This window comes from Salvelinus namaycush, chromosome 38 (assembly GCF_016432855.1).
Source record: "Salvelinus namaycush isolate Seneca chromosome 38, SaNama_1.0, whole genome shotgun sequence".
In the NCBI taxonomy this organism is placed as follows: domain Eukaryota; kingdom Metazoa; phylum Chordata; class Actinopteri; order Salmoniformes; family Salmonidae; genus Salvelinus; species Salvelinus namaycush.
Genome location: NC_052344.1, coordinates 19,546,908 through 19,573,054, shown reverse-complemented (window position 1 = coordinate 19,573,054; position 26,147 = coordinate 19,546,908). Strand labels below are relative to the sequence as shown.

At 44.4% G+C, this 26,147-nt stretch overlaps 1 protein-coding gene across 1 annotated transcript; it reads right to left on the bottom strand.

The window, feature by feature from the left end:
- Nucleotides 1–4,707: 4,707 nt before the first annotated feature.
- Nucleotides 4,708–25,515, bottom strand: LOC120031898 (leucine-rich repeats and immunoglobulin-like domains protein 3). Its single transcript, XM_038977726.1, has 19 exons — nucleotides 25,058–25,515; nucleotides 21,374–21,445; nucleotides 21,180–21,254; nucleotides 14,807–14,941; nucleotides 14,492–14,635; nucleotides 13,998–14,141; nucleotides 13,579–13,722; nucleotides 12,531–12,674; nucleotides 10,849–10,929; nucleotides 10,603–10,674; nucleotides 9,930–10,001; nucleotides 9,518–9,681; nucleotides 8,671–9,009; nucleotides 7,467–7,748; nucleotides 6,814–7,272; nucleotides 6,361–6,522; nucleotides 6,032–6,172; nucleotides 5,620–5,892; nucleotides 4,708–5,452 (listed from the first exon to the last, which is right to left on the bottom strand). Exons 1-19 carry the CDS (start codon nucleotides 25,258–25,260, stop codon nucleotides 5,187–5,189), a joined length of 3,372 nt encoding a protein of 1,123 aa, XP_038833654.1. The 5' UTR covers nucleotides 25,261–25,515; the 3' UTR covers nucleotides 4,708–5,186.
- Nucleotides 25,516–26,147: the final 632 nt, after the last annotated feature.

Here is a 26,147-nt window from a genome sequence, read left to right as displayed (position 1 = left end):
AGGGTGGGATTCACTGATGGTTAACTTAAAGAGACGTTCCAGAACTTTGGCGACTATGTAAGTATTTTTTAAACCTCACAATTTGGGCTTGATTTGTCCATTTTTAGTTCATACATGGATCATCTATGAGCATTATTACTGGCTTACAGTGGCACGTCAATCAAGGTAGGTGGGGCAAAAACAAAAAATAATAATTGAGTTAATAAAACCGCATACAAACACGGTCTCAGCAACTTTCTGTGCCAACGGAAAATACAGAGCATAGGGATTGGTAATGTTCTTTAGTTGCACCGTGATTGGCTCAGTGTTCTGTCACTCATGGGGACACTACATCACCGCAAAATCTACGGGTAGAGCTCGAAATTCAAGCCCTTTGGGTGCTGCCATAAACTTACATTAGAAGTGCCCATCCAAGAAGCCTCAAGGTCATTGGCCACAGATAAAATGACGTCAAATCAAGTTATATCTACCTTAGCTTTGATTGGACTGAGCATGTCAACATCATACTTTCAAAATCTTAGCTAGCAAGCTAGACAAGCAGTCATCATCATGCATCAAGCCGGCAATCTACTGGCAAATCCTTTTCAATCCTTGTCATATGAAGAGAAATTATAGATAAAACGTATCGGTTCTCATCGGCCATTGGACATAAACATTACACAACAAGTTGGAAATCGCAAATTCAACAATGAGTGCCAAGGCGCCACTGCAGCCCCGGGTTCGATCCCAGCTTGTGTCACAGCCGGCCGTGATCGGGAGACCCATGGGACGGCGCACAATTGGTCCAGCGTCATCCGGGTTAGGGGAGGGTTTGGCCGGCCGGGATGTTCTTGTTTCATCGTGCTCTAGCGACTCCTTGTGGCGGGCCGGTCGGTTGACTTTGGTCGTCAGTTCGACAGTGTTTCCTCCGACACATTTGTGCCGCTGGCTTCCGGGTTAAGCGAGCAGTGTGTCAAGAAGCAGTACGGCTTGGCTCTCGGCCTTCTCCGAGTCCATAAGGGAGTTGCAGTGATGAGACAAAATCGTAACTACCAATTGGATATCACGAAAAAGGGGGTTATGCCATGAGCCATAAAAGTTTGAATACATTGGCTGTCAATCAAGCATGACTTCTGCCATGTTCAAAACAACTGGAAACTCAGATCTAGGAAATCTCAGATTTCAGTGAGTTCAAAATACGGAAAATAATGTTGAACGGTCATCCAACTCTGAATTCCAAGTCGGGATTTCAGGCCTCTTTCTAGAGCCCACAAGAAGGACCGTCGTGCCACCTTCCTGTTCAAGTGAGCACAGCACAACAAGGTGAGGGCAAAAATGTCTTGTATGCTGCTGCATAATTGATCAAATCAAATTGTATTTGTCATATGTGCCGAATACAACAGGTGTACCTTACCGTGAAATGCTTACTTACAAGCCCTTAACCAACAATGCAGTTTTAGGAAAATATAGTTAAGAAAATATTTACTAAATAAACTAAAGTAAAAAATGCAATAAAAAACGTTACACAATAACATAACAATAATGAGGATATATACAGGGGGTACCGAGTTAATGTGCGGCTTTCAGGTTAGTCGAGGTAATTTGTACATGTAGGTCGGAGTAAAGTGACTATACATACATAATAAACAGCGAGTAGCAGCAGTGTAAAAACAAAGGGGAGTTTTGGTCCTAGACTTGGTGCCCCGGTACCGCTTGCGGTGCGGTAGCAGAGAGAACAGTCAAAGTCATTGGTCAGGAGGTAACTTTCACTGGCCACACTACTCCAGTGTTACCAGTCAACTCTCAAGACGCTACAGCTAGCTCCCCGCTTGTGGAAGATCTAAACATTTTATCATGCGGTTAATGACAATCAGCCAAAACAAAGAACGTCCTTCAGGCAAAACCAGCAGTGGGTTTGAGTTACTTGAGAAGGGTAAACTGTGACTGCATGAACAAACTTGCAAACAAAGTCAAATTTGCATTGGTTTGGGGGTGGTACTGTTTTTTAGAAATGACATGATGCGTGGAAGAAGCAAGCGCTCACCATTTTGTTTTCCCCCAGAAGTTGCATCAACCAAAAAGTTGTGAACTAGTCGTCTAGAAGGGCTTGAAAGAATATCCACAAGAAAGAAATCTCCACTGACCAGTGAATGTAAGTCTCACCATGTTCAGAAGCAGATAAAGGAAAACATGTTTTTTAAGAGAATCATTATGAATAATTATAATTATTCATGTCAGTGAATAAACATGATTTTCTCTATGCACGGTCTGAAAACTTCTCGCCGACAGAGTTTGAAAGCAGAACATAGGGATGTGGAGGTAGGTAGTAAGAGTTAGACTCCATTCCCCCAGCAGATTTTCTGAGCTTCACAACAAAAGAATACAATTTCAGCGAGCCGCCCGTGGCCATTTAATATAATAAACATCTGTATCCATGTCGCCACATCTGGCAACAATGAAGACAAATTAGATACGAATTTCAGAGTGCCTGGCAATGAGATAAGGCTCTGGCATGCTAAATTCATTTTCTGGGCTTATTCACAGGGTTGGGGAGTCCAATGCTGGCCTAAGGAACTGATCCAAGATCAGTGTTTGATTGCTCCCAGTAAACTGGTGTGGGTCAATGTGTGGGGCTCAGAAGCTGATCCAGGACCAGGGGTTGGGGGGGGACTCACTAACCCTTACTGTCAGTCATTGATAGTCTGAGGAATAGTCGACTTCCTGTCTCGTTTCTCTGGAGCCGAAATCAAAGAGGGGAAATTATTCTGCAATCTGGCCAGTGTTTTCTTTTTTCCCCCGGCTGGAAACGTGAAGGTTCTCGCTGCCTGCAGTCTCTGCAGGAGTTTACTGGCTCTAAATCATTTCTTTTTTTCTCTCAAGTAAACCTTTTAAAGCCCCCTCAGCCCCTTGTTATGGCACAAATTGTTTCTCGATTGCAGTTGTTTTCGAAACTTTCCCAGAGGAATAAATAAACCATTTTGGCCTCACCCAAATGTGTGGAGGTCAATTACATCCACACAGGTAATTGCTACATGCATAGTAGTTTGGTGTATAGTTATAGTAATACATAGTAATAGTTAAGTGCAAAACTATGTCTGCTAGTGAGAAGTCTCATCTGAACAACATTGTGGGGAAATCAGCAAGGTATAATCTTAACTTAAAGAAACCCTTGGTGATAGTTCATGAACTATGGTTTTTTATTTACATGGGCAGCTAACTAACTCAGTAATGGGAACAACATATACATTTCCTAGATCCTTGAAAAAGACGAGTTGAAGTTTGGTTTTACTGACTAATAACATGAACTTCAGCATTCTTTGTGTTCATCAAACAACAATTATCTAGCCATAAATTCACTACACTGTTTAAATTCAGAAAGGTTTGAAGTGAATGCTTGCAGGCTTTGGTAATTCTCCAAGTTGATCAAACATCACATCTTTCTGCACCACCTCATCTGTATCGGGTCATGTTTGTTAGACCCCACAAGTTTCTCTAAACCAATGGGAAGTCTTCGGTTTGAGGACTAGCTTCAGCAGCTGTCTTCCAGGTGTTAAAATGTGTGTGGTTCTGGTTCCACCATCTTGTGCTTTTCCCAAGTTCCTCAAAGAGCTGGCAAGACTTCCAACAGATTGTTTCATTCCTTCACACTAGGGTGAATGCATACTCCCCAATAAGCACTCAGTGAATAACAAAGTTTGTCGCTGAGGCTCAAGGACATGGATGGGTTTTCAAACAAACCACTCTGAATATGATTCCATAAAACAAAAGGTTTAAACAAAACATTTGAATACATCTAGAAAATGTGTTACAACTCAATGAGGTCTTTATAAGCTCTTGTAATATATTCCACATTGGAGGATTGGCACATGAAGTGGAAGGCTGAATTGAATCCCCTTAGTAAGGCATCTTTCTATAAGCCCACCTCAAAATACTGGCACCATCATCCCCTCTCAGTGAATCAGCCATTTTATACACACATCTCCAGTGAGAGCCCGCAAGACACTTTCCAAGGGCAAGTTTCGACAGCTAGCGGACAAGCACACCTTTTTCCTCCATGTTGAAAAGGAGAGGCCTGAAAAAACAAACCCAAGATGTGAAAAAGCCAGAAGGGGACAGACTTGGGGAGTGACTCATCTGGTGAAAAGCTTCCATATGCTGGATACAGCAAGAGCAGCAACCCCCACCCTCCTTCCCTCCTTCCCAGAGACGAAGGCCCAAAGAGGGGAGAGGGGAGCCCTGTGACTGGCTAGTTGGGAGAGAGCAGGACCAGACCAGACGGCCGGCTCCAACAGTTCCAGAGACCTCATGTGACTGTTCCTTTCCTTGACATGTCTTCACTAATTTAGCCTTCCATCGATTGTCTCCAGGGTACTGAGTCTACACTGAGCCAAAGACTGAAGAAGCTAGCCCTGAACTTCCCACACACACAAATGCCAAACGTACACACACAGACACACAGACACACAGACACACAGACTTTCTCAGCATACACTTGTTGAATTCTATTTGGACAGCATGGTGGGGGGCCTCATGGCAGGCGCAAGCCGCCCTTGGTGGTCTGTGGTTCTGCTCGGAAAAGCCACGCTCTATGTCAACCCCCCCTTCTCATCCCCGGCTTCAGCAATACTCTCTTATACCTCGATTCTCTCCGTCCTCCATTACAGAACAGTGGTGTCTGTGCATGGTACAGCCATTTAAAGATTGGAAGGAGTCACAGTACTTTTAATGTACGTAGCAGCACATGTTATGGTGTTTTATTATGTATAGGTATGTGCAAAGGGGTGCTTAACTCAAAGCAAAAAAATTGCTAGAATAACTGAACAGGCATGGTCGGTCGCACAACTCAAAATACTTATTTACAGGAAAAAGGACAGCAAAAATAATGGATTCTATTTTTACACTTAATTTACAAAATATAATAAACTTTGTATAAAAACGTATATATATTCAATATCTATCTTCAATTGAAGATGTTTCCCATTTTTCTTTCTTAAAAAAAAGAACAGTCCTCACTGTTAATATCTCCTCATATAATTTTTCTGCATTTTGTAGGCACAATGCATTATCCCTTTACATTCAAGCGTTGCACATTTGCAGTGTCCATCATTGAGAAAGTGTTCATTCACTGAGGTAGTATTTTTTTTGGTAATCCTCATTGTGAAGAAAAACTCAAAGGAATGTCAGTTTGTTTGAACGCACATATTCAGCTATGTGCTCGCTCGACCTTGCTGACTAGTAGCAGTCCTGTTGAGATTATATGGTTTTTCATAGATATTATTGCCGCTCTTTTCCGATTCCGATGTAGAATTCTTTGACTGGACGCTGTTCTTGTCTTCCTCGCGGTCCGAGTCTGTGTCCAGGGCTGCGTAGGGATTCTCGTGTAGCATCATGCTGTTGTGCAGGGCCAGTGGCGGTGGTCCAAATCCGGGATAGAATTCCTGTTGAGGCCTCCAGGGGGCTTTCCCAAACGTTCCTGTGAGAGGGAAGGACGGAGGGAGATACAGGGCAAGGCCTGAGACATTCACATGTTGTGCTAGTTGTCAAGAAAATTAATATTCAATAAATCACTTAGTAATTGAGTGAATTTAAAATGGGCTTGACTTGACCCAAATCCATACTGAGAAATTTCCTCAGACGTACCCATGAATGTGTTGGAGGAGGAGAGCCTCGTCTCCCGAGGTCGGCCGTACTCGCTTCCATCTCCCTCGTCCATGGAGGGGGGGCCCTCGCCCAGTAGGTGGTGTGGCCCGTGGAAGCTGCTGCCGTTGGGCATCTGCATCAGCACACTGGGGCTCCCGTGGTCAAATGGGTCCTGGAGGGCCCCACCACATGGATAGTAGTTCCTCCTCTTGGAGCTGGTCAGGCTGCCACTGTAGGAATCTATGCAGATGGGCCGTTGGTCAATAGCACAGCCTGTACGGGGGGGGGGGGGGGGGGGGGGGAAGTTACAGTGAGCCATGGGAAATCAGATCAGTATGACAGCAACACATTATTGTTATTGTTTAATTTAGGGAAAAATACTTATAATGCTACAAAAAAACCTGTGACCAACCTGTGAAAGCCTCTGAGGGTTCTTCGGTGTACATGTTGCCTCTCCTGAGGAGAGAGCTGATGGGTCCTTGGTAATGGCAGAGCAGGGGATCTATGGCCGCCTCCATGTCCGCTTCACTTCCCGTGTCCAGCTGACACAGACCTGTATGAGTCACATGACATATTAGTAACGCATTGGTACTTGCCTCAAATGACTTACACTATTCCAATATGTATTCAGGTGAAACAATACATATAGAAAAATGCTCAGAGTACAGTTGACTGATATAATGCACATATTCATGACATAAAAGTCCCCATGCATTTCCAATGAAAGAGCTGCTCTCCTACCATTCATGTCTTTAGGCTGCATGTAGAATCCACTCATGGAGGAAGCCATGAACTGGTGGTTGCCACTGCCACTCTCTGAGGGGACATAGCCATCTTGTCTGTCGGCCAGTGTGCCCTGAGAGGACAGGTAGCTGGGGATGTCTGCAGGCAGGTTGGTCTCGTCTGCAGGGAAAACACCAGGGAGGGAAAATTCACAGAAATGTTTTCATAGAGAAATACAATAATAATAATCTGTTCAAGGCAATGGTCTGTCACTGATTCATTTCAAAGCATTCGTAAAAGGTGTGGTTTTAACAACATGCCAGCCAAAGTATGTGGAGCTGGAGCCCAAAACTCAAGCTCCCCCAAAAATGTAATTTTATGTTTGAAGAAGGAGGCAACATGGGCATGCAAGTACTGAACTCTTCAAAACCAGTTTCGTGCTGACAAAATAAAATGGCACCCTCTCCTCACCTGTGTTGGTGACGCTGCAGTCCTCGTTGCGCCGACGCGTATGGTAGATGATGACCACCCAGACCAGCGAGGTGCCCACCACGCAGCACACCACCGCGATGATGACGATGCCCACCGTGGTCCAGCCATCCTCGTCCGAGCCTACACCTCCCGAGGCGCCCACCCCCACGTCACAGTTAGGGTTGGGCAGTACGGCTAGGCGCACGTTGCCCCGCTGGGTGCCCAGCGTGTTGGACATCTCGCATGTGTACTTCCCGGCATCGCCCTCCGCTGCGTCCACGATTATGAGCAGCTGGTTGCCGGCGGCGAAAAAGTGACGCTCTGTGACCACAAGGGGGCTGTCGTCTTTGGTCCAGTTGAGCCTGGGGGAAGGGCTGCCGCCGGCGATACACTGGAGGACCGCAGTCTCCCCTTTGGCCACGGTGCGGTCCATGAGAGGGCGCAGGAAGGAGGGCGTTTCTGGAGGAGAATGGGGTAAGGGGGAGTGTTAGTTGCCTTATAGTCTCAAAACGCCTGATTTATATGTCAATTTGTGGGGGGAGAACTTATGGAATACCATGAAATTAAATTGATCTGTGACAAAATGAAGAAGCACATACAGACAAATGCAAAGTTCTTTGACAGCTGGTGAAAATAGAAAGAACAATTCTCACCTAGCACAATTAGCGTAGCGTTAGCTGATATGGCTCCGGCGGTGTTCTGGGCGGTGCAGCTGTACAACCCGATGTCCTCTGTCTTCACATCCACGATGAAGAACACATCGTCCTCAGGCATCACGTGCATACGACGCTCACGGGCGGCGGGGAAGTCTGTGCCCCCGTCTTTCTGCCAGGCGATCTGTGGAGACGGGTGACCCACGGCGGCACACTCCAGTCTGGCCGTGGCACCGGCCCGAATACTCAGGTCCATGGGCATCTTGGTGAAGGAGGGAAGCACTGGAGGGACAAAAGGGATGGACGTTTTATTTGACATCTAACTGCACCACCACTTCAAGAGCAACATGATAGTTACAAGGTTTTGCAATGTCAGTCATAATGAGATTCCTTATATGTTCTTAGGGCACTCCAAGATGATACTTGCAGTGTACTTGTGCACTGGTTCGTCATAGTTTATCATGCTGAGAGTTATACTAAGAAAGACAAAACTCTTGAAATAACCAGTGTATAACCAGGGAATTACAGGGAATAACCAGGGAATTCCGCCCTATGTGCACACAAGTGACCCCAGGAAACTTCTTTGATCAGAGGTTAGTTTGTTTAATAATGATTGCAACCTGGAGTATTCACCCCCCTACTGAGGATCACCCCACCCAGGGTGATGTCCCTTAACTTTAATACCATATAAGCTCATAATTAATAGTTGCTAACACAAAGATGTCTCTGCTAGGAGGAGTTCAGCTTATTGTTATTTGCAGTTAGTTTCCAAATCCTTCTTCCTCCTATTGCTACCATGTGCTAGAAGTAAGACTGGAACATAGTATCAACAGAAACCGAAAGTATAGTTTCAACACACATGAGGCAGCGCACAATTGGCCCAGCATCGTGAGGGTTTGGCCGGCCAGGATGTCCTTGACCCATTGCGCTCTAGCGACTCCTTGTGGCAGGCCTGGCGCATGCACGCTGAGTTCGGTTGCCAGCTGTACGGTGTTTCCTCCGACACATTGGTGCGGCTGAGTCCGACTTTTGTACAGTTGACCTCTTCATGCACTTACAAAGTCTCTACCACTGATTCTTAATCTCAAGCTAAAGCAAAACATGAATCATTGTACTTTTGTAATTACAGGTGTTCCTATAATGTACAGATATTATACAATTCATTTCACTAGTCAATTCAATACCAGTAGGTTATTTAACTTACTGTTGACAGTGAGCTTGGCCTTGGTGGAGTAGGAGGAACCAAAGTGGTTTGAGATGACACACTGGTACTTCCCCTCGCTGGTGAACTCTACACTGCGTAGCTGCAGTGTGGTGGTGTACTCTGTAACCTCTGTTTCACGGCCCTGGCCTCCCCCTTGGGCTCTGAGGTGTGCCTGGTTGTGGATTTCAGCGTCATTCAGGACCTCATTGTCCTTCTTCCAGGCAAAGGTCATGGGTGAGTCGCTGGAGCTGGCCGCCGAGCACACGAAGGTGACGTTGGTGCTTTTGATGGCCGACTGGGTCTCAGGTTGCACCGTGATCTGAGGTTTGGGGAAGTCGTCTGGTTGGAAGACAAGAGGGGAAAAACATTAGTTTCCATTTGATGTGAATGGGGCTAACTCAAACTGACATTCTTTTTGGGGCTAACCAGTTTTTGTTTAAACCGTGATGGTCCACAAACAGCTTAAATATGGAAATTATACTATTTTATGCGCCAAGATTCAAACTACCTGACTGGAGAAATGTTGAAAGCTTTGAAGGCAAAGCACCTCAGCTCTAATAGTAGTCATTACTTAAAGAAACTGATCCCAGAAATTCCTCAACAATTATTTATTTTCTCCCTGCTCTCTCTGACTCCACCCGGCCAAGCTGTTAACTCACTGAGTTTCCACATGGTTCCATTACTACGCTGGCTCCATCAGAGTGTCCATGAGTTGAAGGAAAAGATGGAACAATCTGGGTCAGTTCATAAAATGGAAAACCTGTCACGGCTAAATGGCTGTTTTTAACAAGGGCTACATTAAGAGGCTTTGTGTGTGTGTGTGTGTGTGTGTGTCAGTCACACTCACCACACACAAAGTCCTCCTGTCTGACGGTGAACACGCTCTTGCCCTTCAGCATCAGGGGATGAGCACAGCTGGCGTTCACGTAGGGCAGGAAGGCCTGCTCCGCCACCCACAGAGGAAACCACTTGAGCTGGCAGTCACACAGCAGGCTGGATGTGTTCAGGTGCCTGGGAGGGAGAAGGTACTGCATTAGAGCCAGGAATCACAAGAGAGACCCAGCACAAAGATTATCCATAATACTTGAGCAAATTTATAGTCGTTACATTTTAAGATAATCACTTTTATGAGTATAGGTGCTTTTGAAGTAATTGTCTATGAAAGATTCTTCCTTTCCTCAGTTAGTCCAGAACAGTGACTCTGGTCTATTGGCATTGCAGAATATGAATGCAGTGTGACTGAACCCAGAGATACTTACAGTTCCTCAAGCTTCTTCATCTGCACAAAGGCGTTCCCTTGGACCGACATGATCGCATTGTTACTCAAATCTCTGAGAAGGGGGGGGGGAAAGAGGGGAGAACGGATGGATCTTTACACAGAAAGATGGCAAACTTTCCCCTCCATCTAGGCCTATCTGGAGGAAGACTGCTAACACTTCAATCATCAGAGAGAGGGAGGGAAGAAAAGGTCTTGAGAACAATAGAAATCTGGGCAGCACCGTGCTTTGTTAATCAAGAGGGGCCCGACTTCGGCTCCTTTGAGCTCAGACACGACTGGGGGAAAAAGTTAATTACAATCAAATGCAGCTGTTTCACAGATAGAAATACACACACAGATGTACACATACACACACACACTTGTACACACAGAAACCAGCACACATGCAAGCAGGAACACACAGGCGCACACAAACACTCCTCTCGCAATGCCTAAGCAGTTAGTGATCAATAGTCTCCCCACATATGGAGACGGTGAATACCAGACAGCTCTGTTTTTCATCAAAGTATGGACAAGAAGCAGAGACAATAAGGTCATGTGGTTCTCACTAACAGGCTTTGTTTCTCATGGTTATGAATTCTCCCATATTTAGTTTACAGCTTTAGGACAGTTGAGACAGACGTATGAGGATATTGATTCGAAGGTCAACTCACAGGTGCTCCAGTGTGTCCAGGCCAGAGAATGACTTCTTGGTCACCGAGCGGATTTGATTTCCTTGAAGGAACCTGAGAAAGGGATATTTGAGTTTTCATTCAAATACAGCAATTTATATTATGATAACAAGAAAATACTTCCAGTTAAAATCTGTTCTCATGGTCCATTTTATAGTTTCTAATCTATCTTCTGGAAACTAACAGGTTAGAAGACAACGGTAAAGTGGTAAAGTCAAGCCTACTCACAGTTTCCTCAGTTTGTCCAGAGCAGAAAATGGTCCGTTCATGTCTTCAATGGTCCAGGAGATTTCGTTGTTCTGCAGATCTCTATTTCCAGAGAAACAAAAACAAACCACATTGTAAAAATCCACACCCAGAAAACATCTGCACTTATTATAGTCTTAACAAACCTTGGTGCGGCTTTGCGTTTCGTCTGAAGGACGAGAAAGAAGTCAAAGGCTTTACATTTGTATTCAAAGTGGTCCCGTCACTGGAGGATATTTCTCGCTAACTTTGGGGCTTTTTAAATGTTTGCGATGGTTTCTCCGTGTCTCGCAGCATAACACTGCTTCACATGCAATGCAGCGTGTTTAACAGGGAGGAACTCAAACCCACACGTTGGTTCTTCTTAATTTAGTGAAAAATTATACGTTTTTAGTCATGGGTTTTATGGCTGGGGTAAATAACATTTTAACTATATATCAAAGGGTTTTGAAAAATCCCAAAAATCTTTTAACCTAACTGAATGTTACACAGCAGTACATCATGTCTGCTAAAGAGATTTGCTGGACGTCTTCGCCCTTCCCCCGCTCCTTCTCTCTCAAGTCTCTAAATAATTTCAAACAGCTAGTTTCCTCCTCTGCATGCCTGGTTACAAATTATTGGGGTTGAGGAGGGGTGAAGGGGGTAGAGGAGCAGGTTGTGGAGAGAGGCTGGGGGGTAAAGCCCTCTAAGCCACCCCAACTCCCCGTCCACCTACCTACATACCTGCCCTCTGCTGACCTTTCACGCACAGTTAACATTTGGTTCCATTTAAGAGAGGGACCAGGGCAATGTTATGGAGCCGGTGTGGAGATGGGGGGGATGGAGCGGTGGACTCAGTCTCACTCTGCTGACTTGTTGAGGTTATGTCTGTGGAGAAACCACAGGCAGTACGTTCATCTATTCCACATACTGATAACAAACAAGGCGGAATATTTCCACTCACGCCTCGATGAGTGTGGAGAGGGACAACAAGCAGGCAGCATCTGAGAAGTTAGCTAGCTGCTAATGTACTCTCATAGTGAGATAGGTCTTCTCTTATAGAACACAAAGCAATGATAAAGTGTAGGCTGATGGGGCCTCCCGAGTGGCGCAGCAGTCTAAGGCACTGCATCGCAGCGCCAGAGACATCACTACAGACCTGGGTTCGATCCCAGGCTGTGTTGCAGCTGGCCGCGACCGGGAGGCCCATGAGGCAGTGCACGTCCTGTGCATGTCCCATTGTGCTCTAGCGACTCCTTGTGGCAGGCATGGCACATGCATGCTGAGTTCAGTTTCCAGCTGTACGGTGTTTCCTCCGACACATTGGTGCAGCTGAGTCCGTACGGGAGTTGCAGCAATGGGACAAGTGTAACTACCAATTGGATATCATGAAAAAAGGGTCAAATATATATTTTTTTAAGTGTAGGCTGATGACTGTTATAACCATGTCACTGAGGAGTTTAAATCGAGTTCATCCCTAAACTCTCATGAGCCTTGAGGCTTCTCAAACAACATCAGGGAAAACTCTAACCAGGATTAGTGATATTAGCCATGGCTAATGCACTCACTGCCAGTGGGACGTTGAAAATAATAATTTAATGCTTCGTTTGGCGCCATTATACAATAGAGCTGTCATCTCTGACAATTCACTGAAATTGAGTTTAATCATCCTTATTCAAACTTACAGCATCTGTAGGTGGGAGAGTCCTCGGAAGGCTCCGTCTGCGATGAAGCTCACACGGTTGTTCCCAATGTGGAGTTCGTCAAGCAGGCTGAGGCCCACAAAGCTGGACTCCTCCAGTCTTGTCAGGTGGTTGGACGAGATGTCCCTGTCGGGTGGAGAGAGAAGGAACATCAGCATCACACAGTTCATACCCCCAGGGCAAATGGAAAGGTGGGGGTAGAAAGAAACAGTTGAGGTAGAGGATAAACTAGCCTCAGATCACTAGGAACGTGCACCAAATATAGCCAGATTAGTCTATGAATTACCAATAAGGTAAAAACCTTTCGGTATAGACTATTTTAAGTTAAGTTTTGAAAGTTAGATTGTACCTTGCACAGCTGGTCTACTTTGTTTAACCGTATGCAGACAGTATAAAAGTATTAACTTTGTACTAGAAATCCTCAAATGCAAACATCAGATGAAAAAACGAACAAACCAGGAAGAAGGCTATTTACCAGAGCGGTTGAAAAAAGATCAGTCAACTGCCAATTTGTTTAACGCTCAGCCTCACTTGATAAGAGAAAAGGAAAAAACAACAACTCTCCTTTCAGAAACAACCTAGTCGCTAGTAAAAAAAAAACACGGCGGACTTAGTAATTGGCCAGTGCCATAAACAAAGTTAACAACAAAGGAAACAATACGTTGCTGCCGCCACTTGTCGCAGCAGACACTCTGGTTGTGAAATCCCTCCCTCCTTATCCCCCCCCTTCTCCCCTATAGACGTGGCGAGGCATTAAAGGAAGGGGGCTATAGTGGCGGGGGTGAAGTGGGGGAGTAATATTTTGTCAGGAGCCCTGCATTGGTGTTGGCACTGGGCACTAGGGGTGGAGGAAGAGAGGGTGTGTGTGTGGGTGGGGGGTGGAGAGTTGGAGACTGCGAGGAAGGTGGGGGAGAGCAAAGGAGAGAGCGAAAGAGAGAGGTGTTTGGAGTTCACAGTGTGAGTAGGAGAGAAAGCGAGAGGGAAAAAGAGAGGGAGGGAGAAGAAGAAGAAGAAGAAAAGGGTCACTCACAGCTCGCTGAGTTTCTGGCAGAACTCCCAGGCGTCGGGCTGGATCCGGCTGATGGCGTTGTGGCCCAGGTGGAGCTGCTGCAGAGTCAGCAGGCCGTACAGCCAGCCCTTACTCACCTCCGTCAGGTTGTTGTAGTCCAGCTGCCTGCAGGGACACACAGAGACATACTAACAGAGGTCAGTCATCAACATATAGACATATAGGCACACACAGACAGACAGAGATGAAGACGTATGTTAGCCTGGACTGATACCACACTGTATAGGCTATAGTCAACTATCGTTGTCTAGACATATGGCTGCAAATATGTATCCAAAGACGATATGCAGACACTTGCAACCAGACATATGCTGTTAAATCCACCAATGTACACTAGTAAAGGAAGACACATGTTCTTGTCACAGAGGACAGTTACTTACAGGACCTCCATGTTACTGAGGCCCCAGAAGGCTCCGTCCATCAGGCGGCTGATACCGTTCCTCTGGATCTTCAGCGAACGCAGCGCATGTAGGCCGTGGAACGTCAGGCCCTCCACCCTGCGCACTCGGTTCCTGTTCAGCTCCCTGCAGGTTGGACCACAACCAGACCGTAAGAGAACCGCAGCATCATATATGCAGGGAAGGAATAAGAGTTCACTCAACTCAAGAAGTGAGGCTGAAAAGGAATCTAATTCATCCAAGAGAAGCCAAGAAGATGTCAATGACTGTTGGAAGAGTGGTCAAAGAGTGGTTGGAGATGTCAACACACTGTCAATAAGTGCAGTAACAATGCGTTTTCAGGAAGTTCACAGAGCAGTCAGAGAAACATCAAAGAGTAGTGAAAAGTCGTGGACCGTTACACATGCGTTCAAAGAGCGGTCATAGTATAGTTTGTGGTCAACCCCAACAGTGCTCAAAGTGCAATTGTCACTTACAGGTGCTGGAGGTTGGGGAGCTGGAAGATCTTGGCAGGGATGGTCGAGAGGCGGTTGCGGTTGAGCCTGAGGACCTGCAGGGTGCTGGACAGGTTGACAAAACAACCCATCTCCAGGGTGGAAACGCGGTTGTTGTTCATGATACTAGAGGAGAAGAAAATACATAATGAGATATTGATCATATAACTAATTCCAAAGAGGAAACATGTTGTACTTCCACCAAAATGTTACTATTTGATCCAAACACTTATATAGTATTCTTGGACGGAGTTTAACCATGCATTTTAGTTAAAAAGTCCAAACGGACAGACTCACAGGTTCTTGAGAGGCAGCGCAGGGAAGGAGTCAGCCTTGATATCCACTATGCTGTTATTGCTGAGGTCCAGGGTCTCCAGGCGTTGCAGGGGCCTCAGCTGCTCCAGAGAGATCTGCGTGATTCTGTTGTTTGCTCTGAAAACACAAATAGAACGGCTCCAATGAACGACAGAAAATACAGTGTATTTTAACAACGCGGGTCACCAGTCTAACGTTTCCAGACATACAAACACCCAGAGCAGTCAATTAGCGGGCGGTATTAAATAAATGACCAACCTCGCCCGAGCATTCCCTTCGACCCTCACTACCCGTTTTCCCATTATTATTATGTTATTAGACATTTTTCCTAGAACATTGAGTCTCTCCCTGAACCATGAAAAAGACCACCGTTGTCTAGGAAAGGGGGGAGGACGGGGCAATACTAAGGCTAACCAATGTCACTACTCATCTCAACAGGTCAAAACAGCCGTTTGGTTTAGTGCTGTGTTATTTTGTTTATAAGGTAATTACTAACAAGGTATTTAAAAAAATAACCTGCCAATTACTTGGCTGATGAATACCATTCCCTCAGTTAAAGCATGCCTCAGCAGAGGCTGGCAATTTCCTGAGCTGCACGCCTCCTAAATTGCAGTGCAGGGACTGCTTAGTTATAAACAGTGTCTGTACAGAGCCGTCTTTGTGTATGGGCCTCGACGGGTAGAGAAAGAGAGAGCGAGGGAAAGGGAGAGTGAGGGAAAATAGTAGGAATTCCCTCTAATACACCAGACTGCAGGCCCCGTTTCAGTATTAATTGCTAGGCTAACATAACAACAAGCCCCCTCCCCCCCCCCCCCCCCCCCCCCCCCCAAAAAAAATATAACTTGTATTAATGCATCAGTTCTTAATTTTATCTTCTTTATGATACGTATTTTTTGTGCATTTTCCTGATACTGACCAAAGTGAATGTTAACGTTTTCCCTATACTGTGCATGCATGCAATACACACGTCAACATACAACCCTCTGGAGAAATGGATGAACATTGACATGGCTGAGAAGTACTGGTTTATGTGAACACTAGTACCCTTCAAGAAGCTGCCAATAAGAAAACAACAATGAAACGAACACACTGAACCAGACACAAAGTCTCAAACTGACTCAGCTCCTCTGTACGCCTGGCCAAAGCGAGACTAAAACAGCACTGAAGATACAATCAAGCGAGAAATTGAGCACAGTGGCAACGTAGCTTCTCAGACCATCATAAAGCCTCAGAAAGTGGGATCTTTGACTTGGACAGAGCAGTCATTTTCCACACATTTCCCTAAATCTGCCATCCATACCTCTCTTATGACTAGGCTCCCCACGTTGAGACAGTGACACCCCTTGGCAGCCTTACCACCAAAACATACAGAGGAAAACAGACGAGTGTGTCTGTCAGTCAGTCCAACCTGGAACAAAGGCAATACCAGGAGGATATATGGATAGAGGCCCAGAAAGGAGAGGCTGATGGGGTGTCTGGGGCACGTAGGAGTAGAACCTGCCACAGCACGTCCCTCTGCCTAGCCTTAGGCAAGGCCAAGACTCAACGCTTGGTTCTATGCCAACCGACTGTAAGAGTGTGGGGCTGAGGGTGGGGGTAGAGTGTGGGGCTGAGGGTGGGGGTAGAGTGTGGGGCTGAGGGTGGGGGTAGAGGGTAGGTTCTGGGAGGCTGAAACTAAATCCCCCTTTTTTCTTCTTAAACACTCAGTCACTGCCTAAAAATGGTTTTATTTCATTTTTTAACACAGTTTAGGCAACAGCCACAGGCTGAGCTAGGTGCAGTGCAGCACACCACACCACCCGCAGTAAAAAGGGTACAAGCCAGCCTTTTGTGTGCAGATTTGCAGGGGGGGGGCTTTCCAAGGGCTTTCCACGCACCACGGCCTCTGTGGTACCAAACAAAGGGGGCACACACCACCTGGCCCTGGGTTTTCATGTTCCCCTGACTGGTCGCTGAGAGAAGAGGAGAAGAGAGGCTGGCGAGAAAAATAGAAAAAACCTGTATTTCCAGTTTTGTGGAGCCCCGGATATTTTGAGGGGAGGGGGCAGTTGGAAAGCAACTGTCAACGCTGGCTGCTCAGTCCATGTTCCTCTACAAAAGACGGACTGACCCTGGGGCCTGTCAACTGGAGGGAGGTGTGATGTGGTGGTGATGATGATGATGATGATGATGAGTCCCTGGTCTTTGTACCCCAACACCCTCTCCCTTCCCCCCACAGTAAACATCTGGCCAGCTGTGGAGACCAGACAACTCATATATGAACAAACCTTGTTTGTTTGAGTGCAAATGGGCCAGATACATCAAGGATTCCGTTCAGCTGCTTGTGATGCTAACCCTCAGCTAAGTTGTGGAGAATGAGCAGCCCCTCCATCGGAGAAGCCCCAAATACAACATGGTGTCCCAAGCTGATGTTGTTAATGCTTACTCTCTGACACACTTCCCACTTGAACCAAAACAGTGCTGCTACAAATGAGCCTCTCCATGAAAACTTGACATGACCCATGCGGAGCATAAGAATCCATACAAGAGTCATGTCATGGAAGTACAAAGACCACACAAGTCAATGCCTTTTATAACCCTCATGAGGACCCCTATTTTGAAGGAAGCGGTCAAGACCATCTGGCAAAACATGGACTACACACAGCAGAGGCCAGCCCTCTCCAGATAGACAGAGAGATAGGCTAGGTGAGGACCTACAGGAGCTGTTATGGCTTCACTTGCTTGAATCTCAGAGACCACTGAGAAATTAATTGAACCCGGTTGTATTAACCTGTAAGTACAACATACTACAGCATCTCAACACCCAACCTACTCTAACTTTAAACATTGTGGCAGATGAGGTCTGTGATATCAACTGAGACTGTGCAGTTGAAGCCTACAGGGAGAGACGTGAAGGAGAATTGTCTACGGTCCACTCAACAAAACAGTTTCTCTCCGTCTCTCTCTACTCCCCAACATCTGCCCAGAGATCTAATGGGAGCTTTTGAAAGGCCAACCTAAATGCTGTGTACAAGAGAGTTCCAAGTGCTTATCTGTTGATCTCCACCCGTCGGGCCAACTCCACGGACAAACAAGCGGGAGCATTGTCCATTCGGACGGCACACACTTCAAATTTGTTTAACCAATTTTCTCGCAAATAAGGTTACTATGCACCGTTGTGTTAATAGTTTCAAGATCTGCCTGTCATTCTCGTTTGGGTCTCTTCAGGTTTTAGCTTCTCCTTTTAACACACATTGAAACGTATGACCAGGGAAATTTAAAGCATCTATAAAACTGTGCTTTGTTTATTCATTAAATGAATCAGGTAGCACATGCATGTGTCCCAATTTGAGGAAACTCCAAGCCTTTGGGTATAGTAGGCAACTTAATAACTATTTGAATAGAAGGCGGTGTACCCTACATTAATGCTGAGCTGATCCTAGATCAGCTGAAATGTGCTGCCCATTAAAGTGTACTCTAAGGAATTTGATTGATATCAGTCAAAAAAAGCTAACATAAAAAAAACAAGACCACACAAGCAGCACATCTAAATTTGAATTACACTTGGGTCTAATTTGTCAGTTTTCGAGCAAATCTACTCCATATTTTTGGACTGTATTGCCTTCACACGCTGAATGTGTTATTCTGAAGAAATATGACCTACATAAACAAGACCACAGTGTCAGACTATTATAGACAGCTAACGCTGCAACAGAAATATTCCTTTTTGAATTAAAGAATTTTAAAAATCCACATAAATTATAGCTAAACAGCAGAATACGCTGTCAGTCAGATACACACATACGCAAACAAGTTACCCCAAAGGCAGCAACACTCCACTTTTTAATAACGCAATAAGATGGAATCAACAACAGATGCCTGATAATCCTGAAACCCCCTTTTTTTCTCCATTTAGTACAGTCTGATTTTTCCCTTCCATTCGCACATACTGGAGATTTTCTTCCCCTTCCTCCATTTCTCTGGCCTGGGAGGGGAGTAATGAAAAAAAAGCCCCGGGGTATCGAATGCCACTTATTCAAACAGCCAGGCAGACATAGCGGCAGCTCTCGTCAACTTCCTTGACCCCACAGCCCAGAATAAAAACAAACAGCAATAACCCTGCAGCTGGTAGTAATTGAGTTGTGATCATCTTAATTAATTGAACAATTTCCCAGGAATTTATGGTAGGGGATGGGGGCTTTAACCAGATTGCTGTGAAACCACCTCTTGTTGAGTTTGGTGGGCTCTACAAATTATCTGGTGATTCCAGGGCTGATTAGGTATTTGGAGAAGACGGTTTGATGGAATCTCTGTGTATGGAAAAGGTAACTGAGTTGGAACTGGAAAGAGCTTCATATTCTGCTTATCTACCAATTCATTCTTTCTTATAAAGGGTTAGGTCTGTGGCTAACTACGCTGACAGATATACTTGGATGTCTTGCTTACAAAGCTCTTGGCAACAAACATTGTAACTTTGTAACTCAATACTGTAATAACCTAATATCTACTAAACCAGTGTTTCCCAACCCTGGACCTCAAGTACACCCAACAGTACACATTTTTATTGTAACCCTGGACAAACACACCTGATTCAACTGGTCAACTAATCATCAAGCCCTCAATTAGCAAGAAGCAGGTGTGTAGGTACAGGGCTACAACAAAAATGTGTACTGTTACGGGGTACTCGAGGATCAGGGTTTGGAAACACTGTACGAAACCAACAATATAACTCTTTCTCTCATCGTTCAACCATGTTTCCCTTCAGACAGACATTGTGTATTATGTATCAGTTATAGCACTGTAGTTGATGCGGTCCTACTGCAACCTGACAATGTACAGGAACAATGTCGTGATGATGTGTTAACTGTGCTATTAGCCATTTGGGTCAGATGCTGGTGTAGTGTTTAATATAGTGTCTGGTGTGTGCCTGAGCCGGCCCAGCTAACGCAGCAGCCCTGCTTCTCATTACAGGCGCCAGTCTGAAAAATAAGTCATCTGATGGCTTCTCAAAACTCAGTTCTTTTTCCAATAGGAAATACCACACACATATTCTCCATCAATGATGCCAATACCAGCAACAAAAAGAAAGAGAGCGCGGGGGGAGAGGGATTGTGTATTTAAATCCCCCCCTCAGAGATTTGAGTTGCCGAGTAGACACTAAGCAGTGCAACTGGGAATACTATGCACGCACTCACAGACACAAATGAACACACGTTGTGGTAAGAAAGTATGAATTGATCATTCCCAAATGCACATTGAGGATGACAACTAGGCTGGCTGACATACTTTGGAACATTCAATGGTGAAATCTATTGGAATTGTTCTCCTATTCATACATTATATGTTTTAATAAGAAGCATCAACCAAATATGCATATTGAGTGGAGAATTGAGAGTAGAGGGGAATACTATTGAACAACTCCTAAAACCTCTGAATGTTGTCAAAACGATAATGTTCACATTATCATAAATTAATCAGCCCTATTGGAAATCAAACATACCCTGGTGCACTGTATTTTGCTTTAGTTCCAGGTAATACCGCCAGCCGCATCTGTGGCCTATAGGCTATACACCTAAAAGTCTGAAGACAAATTGACTAATAGCCGACGTCTGAAACCCCTTAGGCTTCTTTCTCTGGTGTTACTGCTTGTCAAGTTCAGGCTTGATGAGGAATATGCCTCTTCTAGTTTTTGAGATGGATGCATTCTTGTTGGGGGAAAAAACGTCCTATCCATTGATTTTGTGAGACATTGTGCCGGGGGAAAAGTTGGAAATCAATGCCTTTGAAACCTCTGACATTGACGGGTCTATTTGTCTTTGAAAACACATGAAAGCCCCACATTGCTCCATCATGTTCTGGGGCCATCCTACTAGGAGTGTATACAAACACTCAACCTCCAGATGGATGAAATACCACACTACTCGTACAATCAATCAATCAAAATAATTTATAAAGCCCTTCTTACATCAGCTGATGTCACAAAGTGCTGTACAGAAACCCAGCCTAAAACCCCAAACAGCAAGCAATGCAGGTGTAGAAGCACCTAAGTAGATACAGACTATCTATAACGGAAATGAGATGGACGGACAGAGAACTCCAATCTTACAGATCCTGGATCAACACTTATGGAAACTCTGGAACCACCTCTGGCGATTCCATTTTTAACAATGACATTTATTTTCAGACATGTGACTGACTTGTCTCAAACTGGCTGCCATGCCTGGGACAACCCCGTCTGGGAACCAACTCAGCCAAAAGGGGTTCCACCAAGGAGGGAGGAGCAGGGCTTAGCAGCTCTACACTGTTAACTAGCCCTGACAACTCTGATGGGTGGGTTGGTGGGGGGAGGGTTGTTTCAAAAGTAATTCATACTTACAGAATGAGGGTGGTGATGTTTGCGGCATGAGGGCCCAAATCAGGTACCGTCTCGAATTCATTGTTGTTAAGCTTTCTGTAAACACACAGGCACAAAGGTTGTTTGTCACATGTGGTGTGAAGGGGCGGTGGAGGGAGAGTGTTTGTGACTGACGTTGTTTACTCTAGGAAGTACAGAGCACAGAGTATACTTACATCTCACTTAGGTGCCGCAGTTTCCTAAACACAGTGCTGTCGAGCGACTGCAATTTATTATGGCTCAGGTCCCTGTGAAGAAAGACGTTTGTTAGAGGAAAGTTACACAACATGGAGGGCCGTTCACTTCACAACCAATCATATACTGGCCTTTCTGTTTTTAAACAGGAGACATAACTTGTCTGAGTGAGCCTAGCCTATACAGCTTCAACTGAAGTAATGTGGGAAAGCAACTGAGTAATTTTCAAAACAAACCACTGTATGCAAAAAAAGTAAAGCTAACCAGCTATAGACCTAGTTTTGGCATAGCAGCCTTTTTTAAAACATTGAGAGAAAATCCAGCCAGACAAGCTCACGCATCCAATCCGCTCTTGATTCACCGAGCCAAAACAGACAACCAGATAAGTCATGGAAGGGAGAGATTCCATTTTTTTCCCTTTTTAAGAGGGGGTGGAAAACAGGCCTAGAGAAGCCTGCCTTGCCCAGAGTGTTATAAAGCTGTGGAGTTATTGACGCTGCTGCGCACGATCAACATTGTGGTGCCAGACCCTTTTTTTGGCTTGCCCCCATCTGGAATCCATCAACTGGAGCTGAGAGGAGGGAGGGAAAAAACTAACAACTGGTAATCTATTCACAATGCCGGGGAAGTGAGTTTCCAAGCCCAAACACTCCTGTTGCATTTTTCTAGATCTGGCCCTGGTTTTATTCTTCAGCTAATAGTTTTTTCAACTCTTCAACAAGAGTTTTACTTCTCTCTCTGAAACTTTTTTCCCTTCCCAACATGCAGCTGTATGTTTTTGTTCCACTAATCGGGCCATATGGGAGAGGTGGAGAGGTGTAGTATCAAAAATGTCCAGATAAGCCCTGAGGGTTTCTGACACTTACACTTCCTTCAGAAATCCAGGTCCAGAAGTGGACCAGATTAAATCAGTACAGCTATATATGCTTTGGCCTGTATATATTAGACTGTGCGCCACACATTTATCCGTGTCTGAAGAGTGAATGAAACCAAGCTATCCATCCTCTTAGTAATGAGATAAGATAGACCTGCTGGTTCTTTGATGTGGTTCTTAAAGCACTTGGACTAATATAGATCACAAGGGAAAATAGGTAATTGACTTCCAAGCTGACAAAAGGCATTCCCTTCCCCACCAGCTAAAACTCTTACGTTATAATCCAGAGAGCTTTCTCTCCTTATCTTTGAAGTGCCATAACATAATGGCTTGATCTCACACTTTAACTGGGATTTTTCAGTAGACACTGAAGCCTGTCTCGCTCATGTAAATCTGTGAAAACGTAAAGTTATTTTATAGGTGAGAACTGGCTGTGGATGGGATGGTCTGGTAATACAGCAATGTTGAGTGAGTCTCCTGAGAGAGCTTACCTCCTCAAATGCATACTACGCTACATTCCAGGCTATAAATCCGAAAAAACTCGGAAAAACGAAAACTTGTCTAAATTTGAATCGTAAAATCTTTACCCCTCACTCTCACTGAGAAATGTGAAGCTCAAACTAAATGCCTCTCCCTCCTTCCCTCCTACATTCACTCCCTCCCTCCCTCCATCCCTCCCACATTCACTCCCTCCATCCCTCCTTCACTCCCTCCCTCCCACATTCACTTCCTCCCTACCTCCATCCATCCCTCCTTCCCTCCCACATTCACTCCCTCCATCCATCCCTCCTTCCCTCGCTTTCTCTCTCTTTCAGAGAGTTTGTACGAACTAATCCAAGAGTGACTCCTTAATCAGTACCATCGGTGGCTCTGGAGATGCTAATTCAGCAGAAATAACCGGGTGCTGGAAAACAAAGGGCCGGGCAGTTTAAGATGTGCTGGAGAGACACTCATAAATTAGCATGCCGGAGTGCAAAGAATTTTCCCCCTGTGCGGAACTTTTTTTCTCCCCTTTTGGCCGGCTTGCCTTGGTTATGAGGCTGTGCCTGTGTTTTCTGGCAATGTGAAATTTCCAGAGCAGGCAGCACACATTTTGGAAATGCCAAACAAACATTGTAACGGGGGACTAACTAGCCTAGCTGTGTTGTGAAATATGAACTAAAAAAAACACAAGCTAGTAGTGAGGATACATCAACATGGTGCAGTCTGAATGGAAGCCAGGCAGGCAGACCTATGAACATCTGCTTATTAATACATGTTAAACAATTATTTGAGGCGTTACCATGGAAGATTGGCCTGGAGTGTCTATGACTTCATTTGACATTATGCATTTATTGTCTTAATAGCCCTGGGGCCTGAAAAGCTACTGAGTTCACAGAATATGGAAAGGCCCAATGATGGTATCACCTCATAAACAAAAGGCAAACAATTGTCATTCAGCAGTTGGTCTCATCTAGGGCCTAGTGTAATGGACATCTGTATTCTGCATTAGCTCCTTATCATGATGTCACCTGATATTTACATGCTGAAAAAGGTTCAACAAGTTGTCAAAATGAATTGTAATCAATTGTTTATGATGGCATTTTAGGCTCTTCATTCATGGGAATTGTGATAGCACCAAAATCCCAAAAGTCTGTTGAAAGGTCTCCATGAACTATATAACATTGGGAAATGATTGTACCTCACTGCACTGACAACAAACTCAAAAGCAAACAGTACTACCAACTCACTAGCCTACTGATGTTGGCATGTCTTGTTGGGCCTACTGGGTGATTGGAATAATCCTAATATAAAAACGCTATGCAGTAGGTAGGCCAACTAATGATTCACTAGTGTAGAAAGACTGACAATGGGACGTTGATGTGTAAAGGTCATTCGTGTTATATCTTCTAAAACGGTCTGCTTTATTATTCACAAGACTGCGCTTTCCTGCTGTTCCTGAGGAGTATGGCTCACATGTCCTAAAGGTATTGACATGGAAGAATTGTAGGCAGTGTGACATTGCAAGAAATACGTTTGATTTAAATTACAGTGTTGTTCCGAGTGCAAAATATCAATTTCCTTGATGTTTAGAGTAATTTTCTATATCTTAAATAACACCATATGTTGCTAAGGAATGATAAACAATAGAGTATTTGAAATTTGAATTTGAAATCACAATAAAAAAATACAATAATATAATTCTAAATGTGACAAACACAACTTTTATTCAGAAAATATCTCTATGCCTCCGTTGGTAGAACATGGCGCTTGCAACGCCAGGGTTGTGTGTTCGATTCTCACGGGGGACCAGTACGGAAAAAAGTACAAAAATGTATCAAGTCGCACTGGATGAGAGCGTCTTCTAAATTACAAAAAAAAAAATCTGTTCTGGCCCTCGCACCTTGTAAAATGGAGAGGCCTATCATGCGTTATTGCGAAATACTTTCTAAATAAACAGCAAATCAGCCCTTGGGAATCAAAAAGTACGGTTTTAGGACTAATTTCCCTTTCTTGTTGATGTGAAGTGAAATAAACTTTGTTTCCAAACGGTTTCATTCTCTTCGAATCGTCAGTAAGCAACAGCGTAAAAAAGTTGGCAACAATGTAACAAATCACGTCGTTAATTCTCTGCATAAATGTATCTATTCGAGTATTCCATTTATACACTTGTTGTAACTATGTTAAAACCTATATCTATCAAACTACTAATTTCAAACATAGGTGTGAAAAGTAATTAAGATAGCTGTTCGTATCTATGGGCAGTGAAGATTAAATGGCAAGTAAACAAACGCTCTCTAAATTGACTTACAATTGTATCGTCCATTCGGGAAGATTTTCAGGAATTCCACGCCTTTTCAACCGACTGCAGTCCAAAAGGTCTCCAACACATGTGCATGGAGACGGACACGTCCTTGTGTTTTCATCATATCCAAGTATAAGTTCTATTCGGGAAAACAGTAAGAAAACGACCGCATATCTCGCAGCGTTGAGAGGCTGCATAGATGCGGACATTTTAGCCACACCGAAATTCCCCCCAAGTTTTAGAGAAAAGCACGAGAAAATCCGATATAGTAAAAGTTCCAACCCAAGGACAATGTTGTACGGTTTAGTCAGAGGTTAGTCCTTAAATCCAATTCCTCGACCGTATTCCTTTGAAACTACGAACAATTAAAATATTTTTACGGGACCCAAACTTCTCCATACTTCCGTAAAAGTTTTAGCCTGTACTAGCATACTTTTCGCCTTGCACTCGCAGCAGCTACTACTTTCAAGGCTCCCAACAGCGCGCCTCTCTATTGGTTGTTGTAGTGATGCGCACGGGGGGGGGGGGGGGGGGGGGGGGGTGTAAATAGTAGGCCTATTTTACAACTGCTCCAGTTTCATTTTATTCAAATTTTACACAACTTTGTTTACACCATAATGTTGATGACACAAACAGGCTGCTTATTCTAGTCTAATGTAGACATTTCACATAAATATTTGCTAATGTGTGTCAAAGACTTAACACAGATAAAACCAAGGTTTTTGAGAATGCCTGGCCAAAGGTCATTTGTTTTATGACTTATTACTGGTTGTAAATTCTCGAAAGCTTAACAATGTGTAGTCTCTGATAAATGATTACATTAGCAAGATAAAGGCTACTTTCCCCTATCTTTGCTTATTACCATGTGAAATACAACAGGTGTAAAACAGTACAGTGAAATTCTCGCCTTGAGAGCTCTTTCCAACAATACAATGACAATAACATAGATAACAGAAAATAGAATAAAAAATGTAAGTAAGAATAAAAACCAAACAATAACTACTATTAGAATTTAAGAAACTCCCGTCTCATTGTTTATTACCATGTGAAATACACATCATGACACTTCATGGCCCATTTCAATGTATTGAGCCTT

Excerpts from the sequence above, each read along its gene's own strand:
- LOC120031898 (XM_038977726.1), bottom strand. The coding sequence starts at position 25,260 with ATGTCCGCATCTATGCAGCCTCTCAACGCTGCGAGATATGCGGTCGTT. Across the intron at positions 13,723-13,997 it reads CTCAGTAACATGGAGGTCCT|GCAGCTGGACTACAACAACC; the intron begins GTAAGTAACTGT and ends GTGTCCCTGCAG. Across the intron at positions 5,453-5,619 it reads CTCCTCCAACACATTCATGG|GAACGTTTGGGAAAGCCCCC; the intron begins GTACGTCTGAGG and ends TCCCTCTCACAG.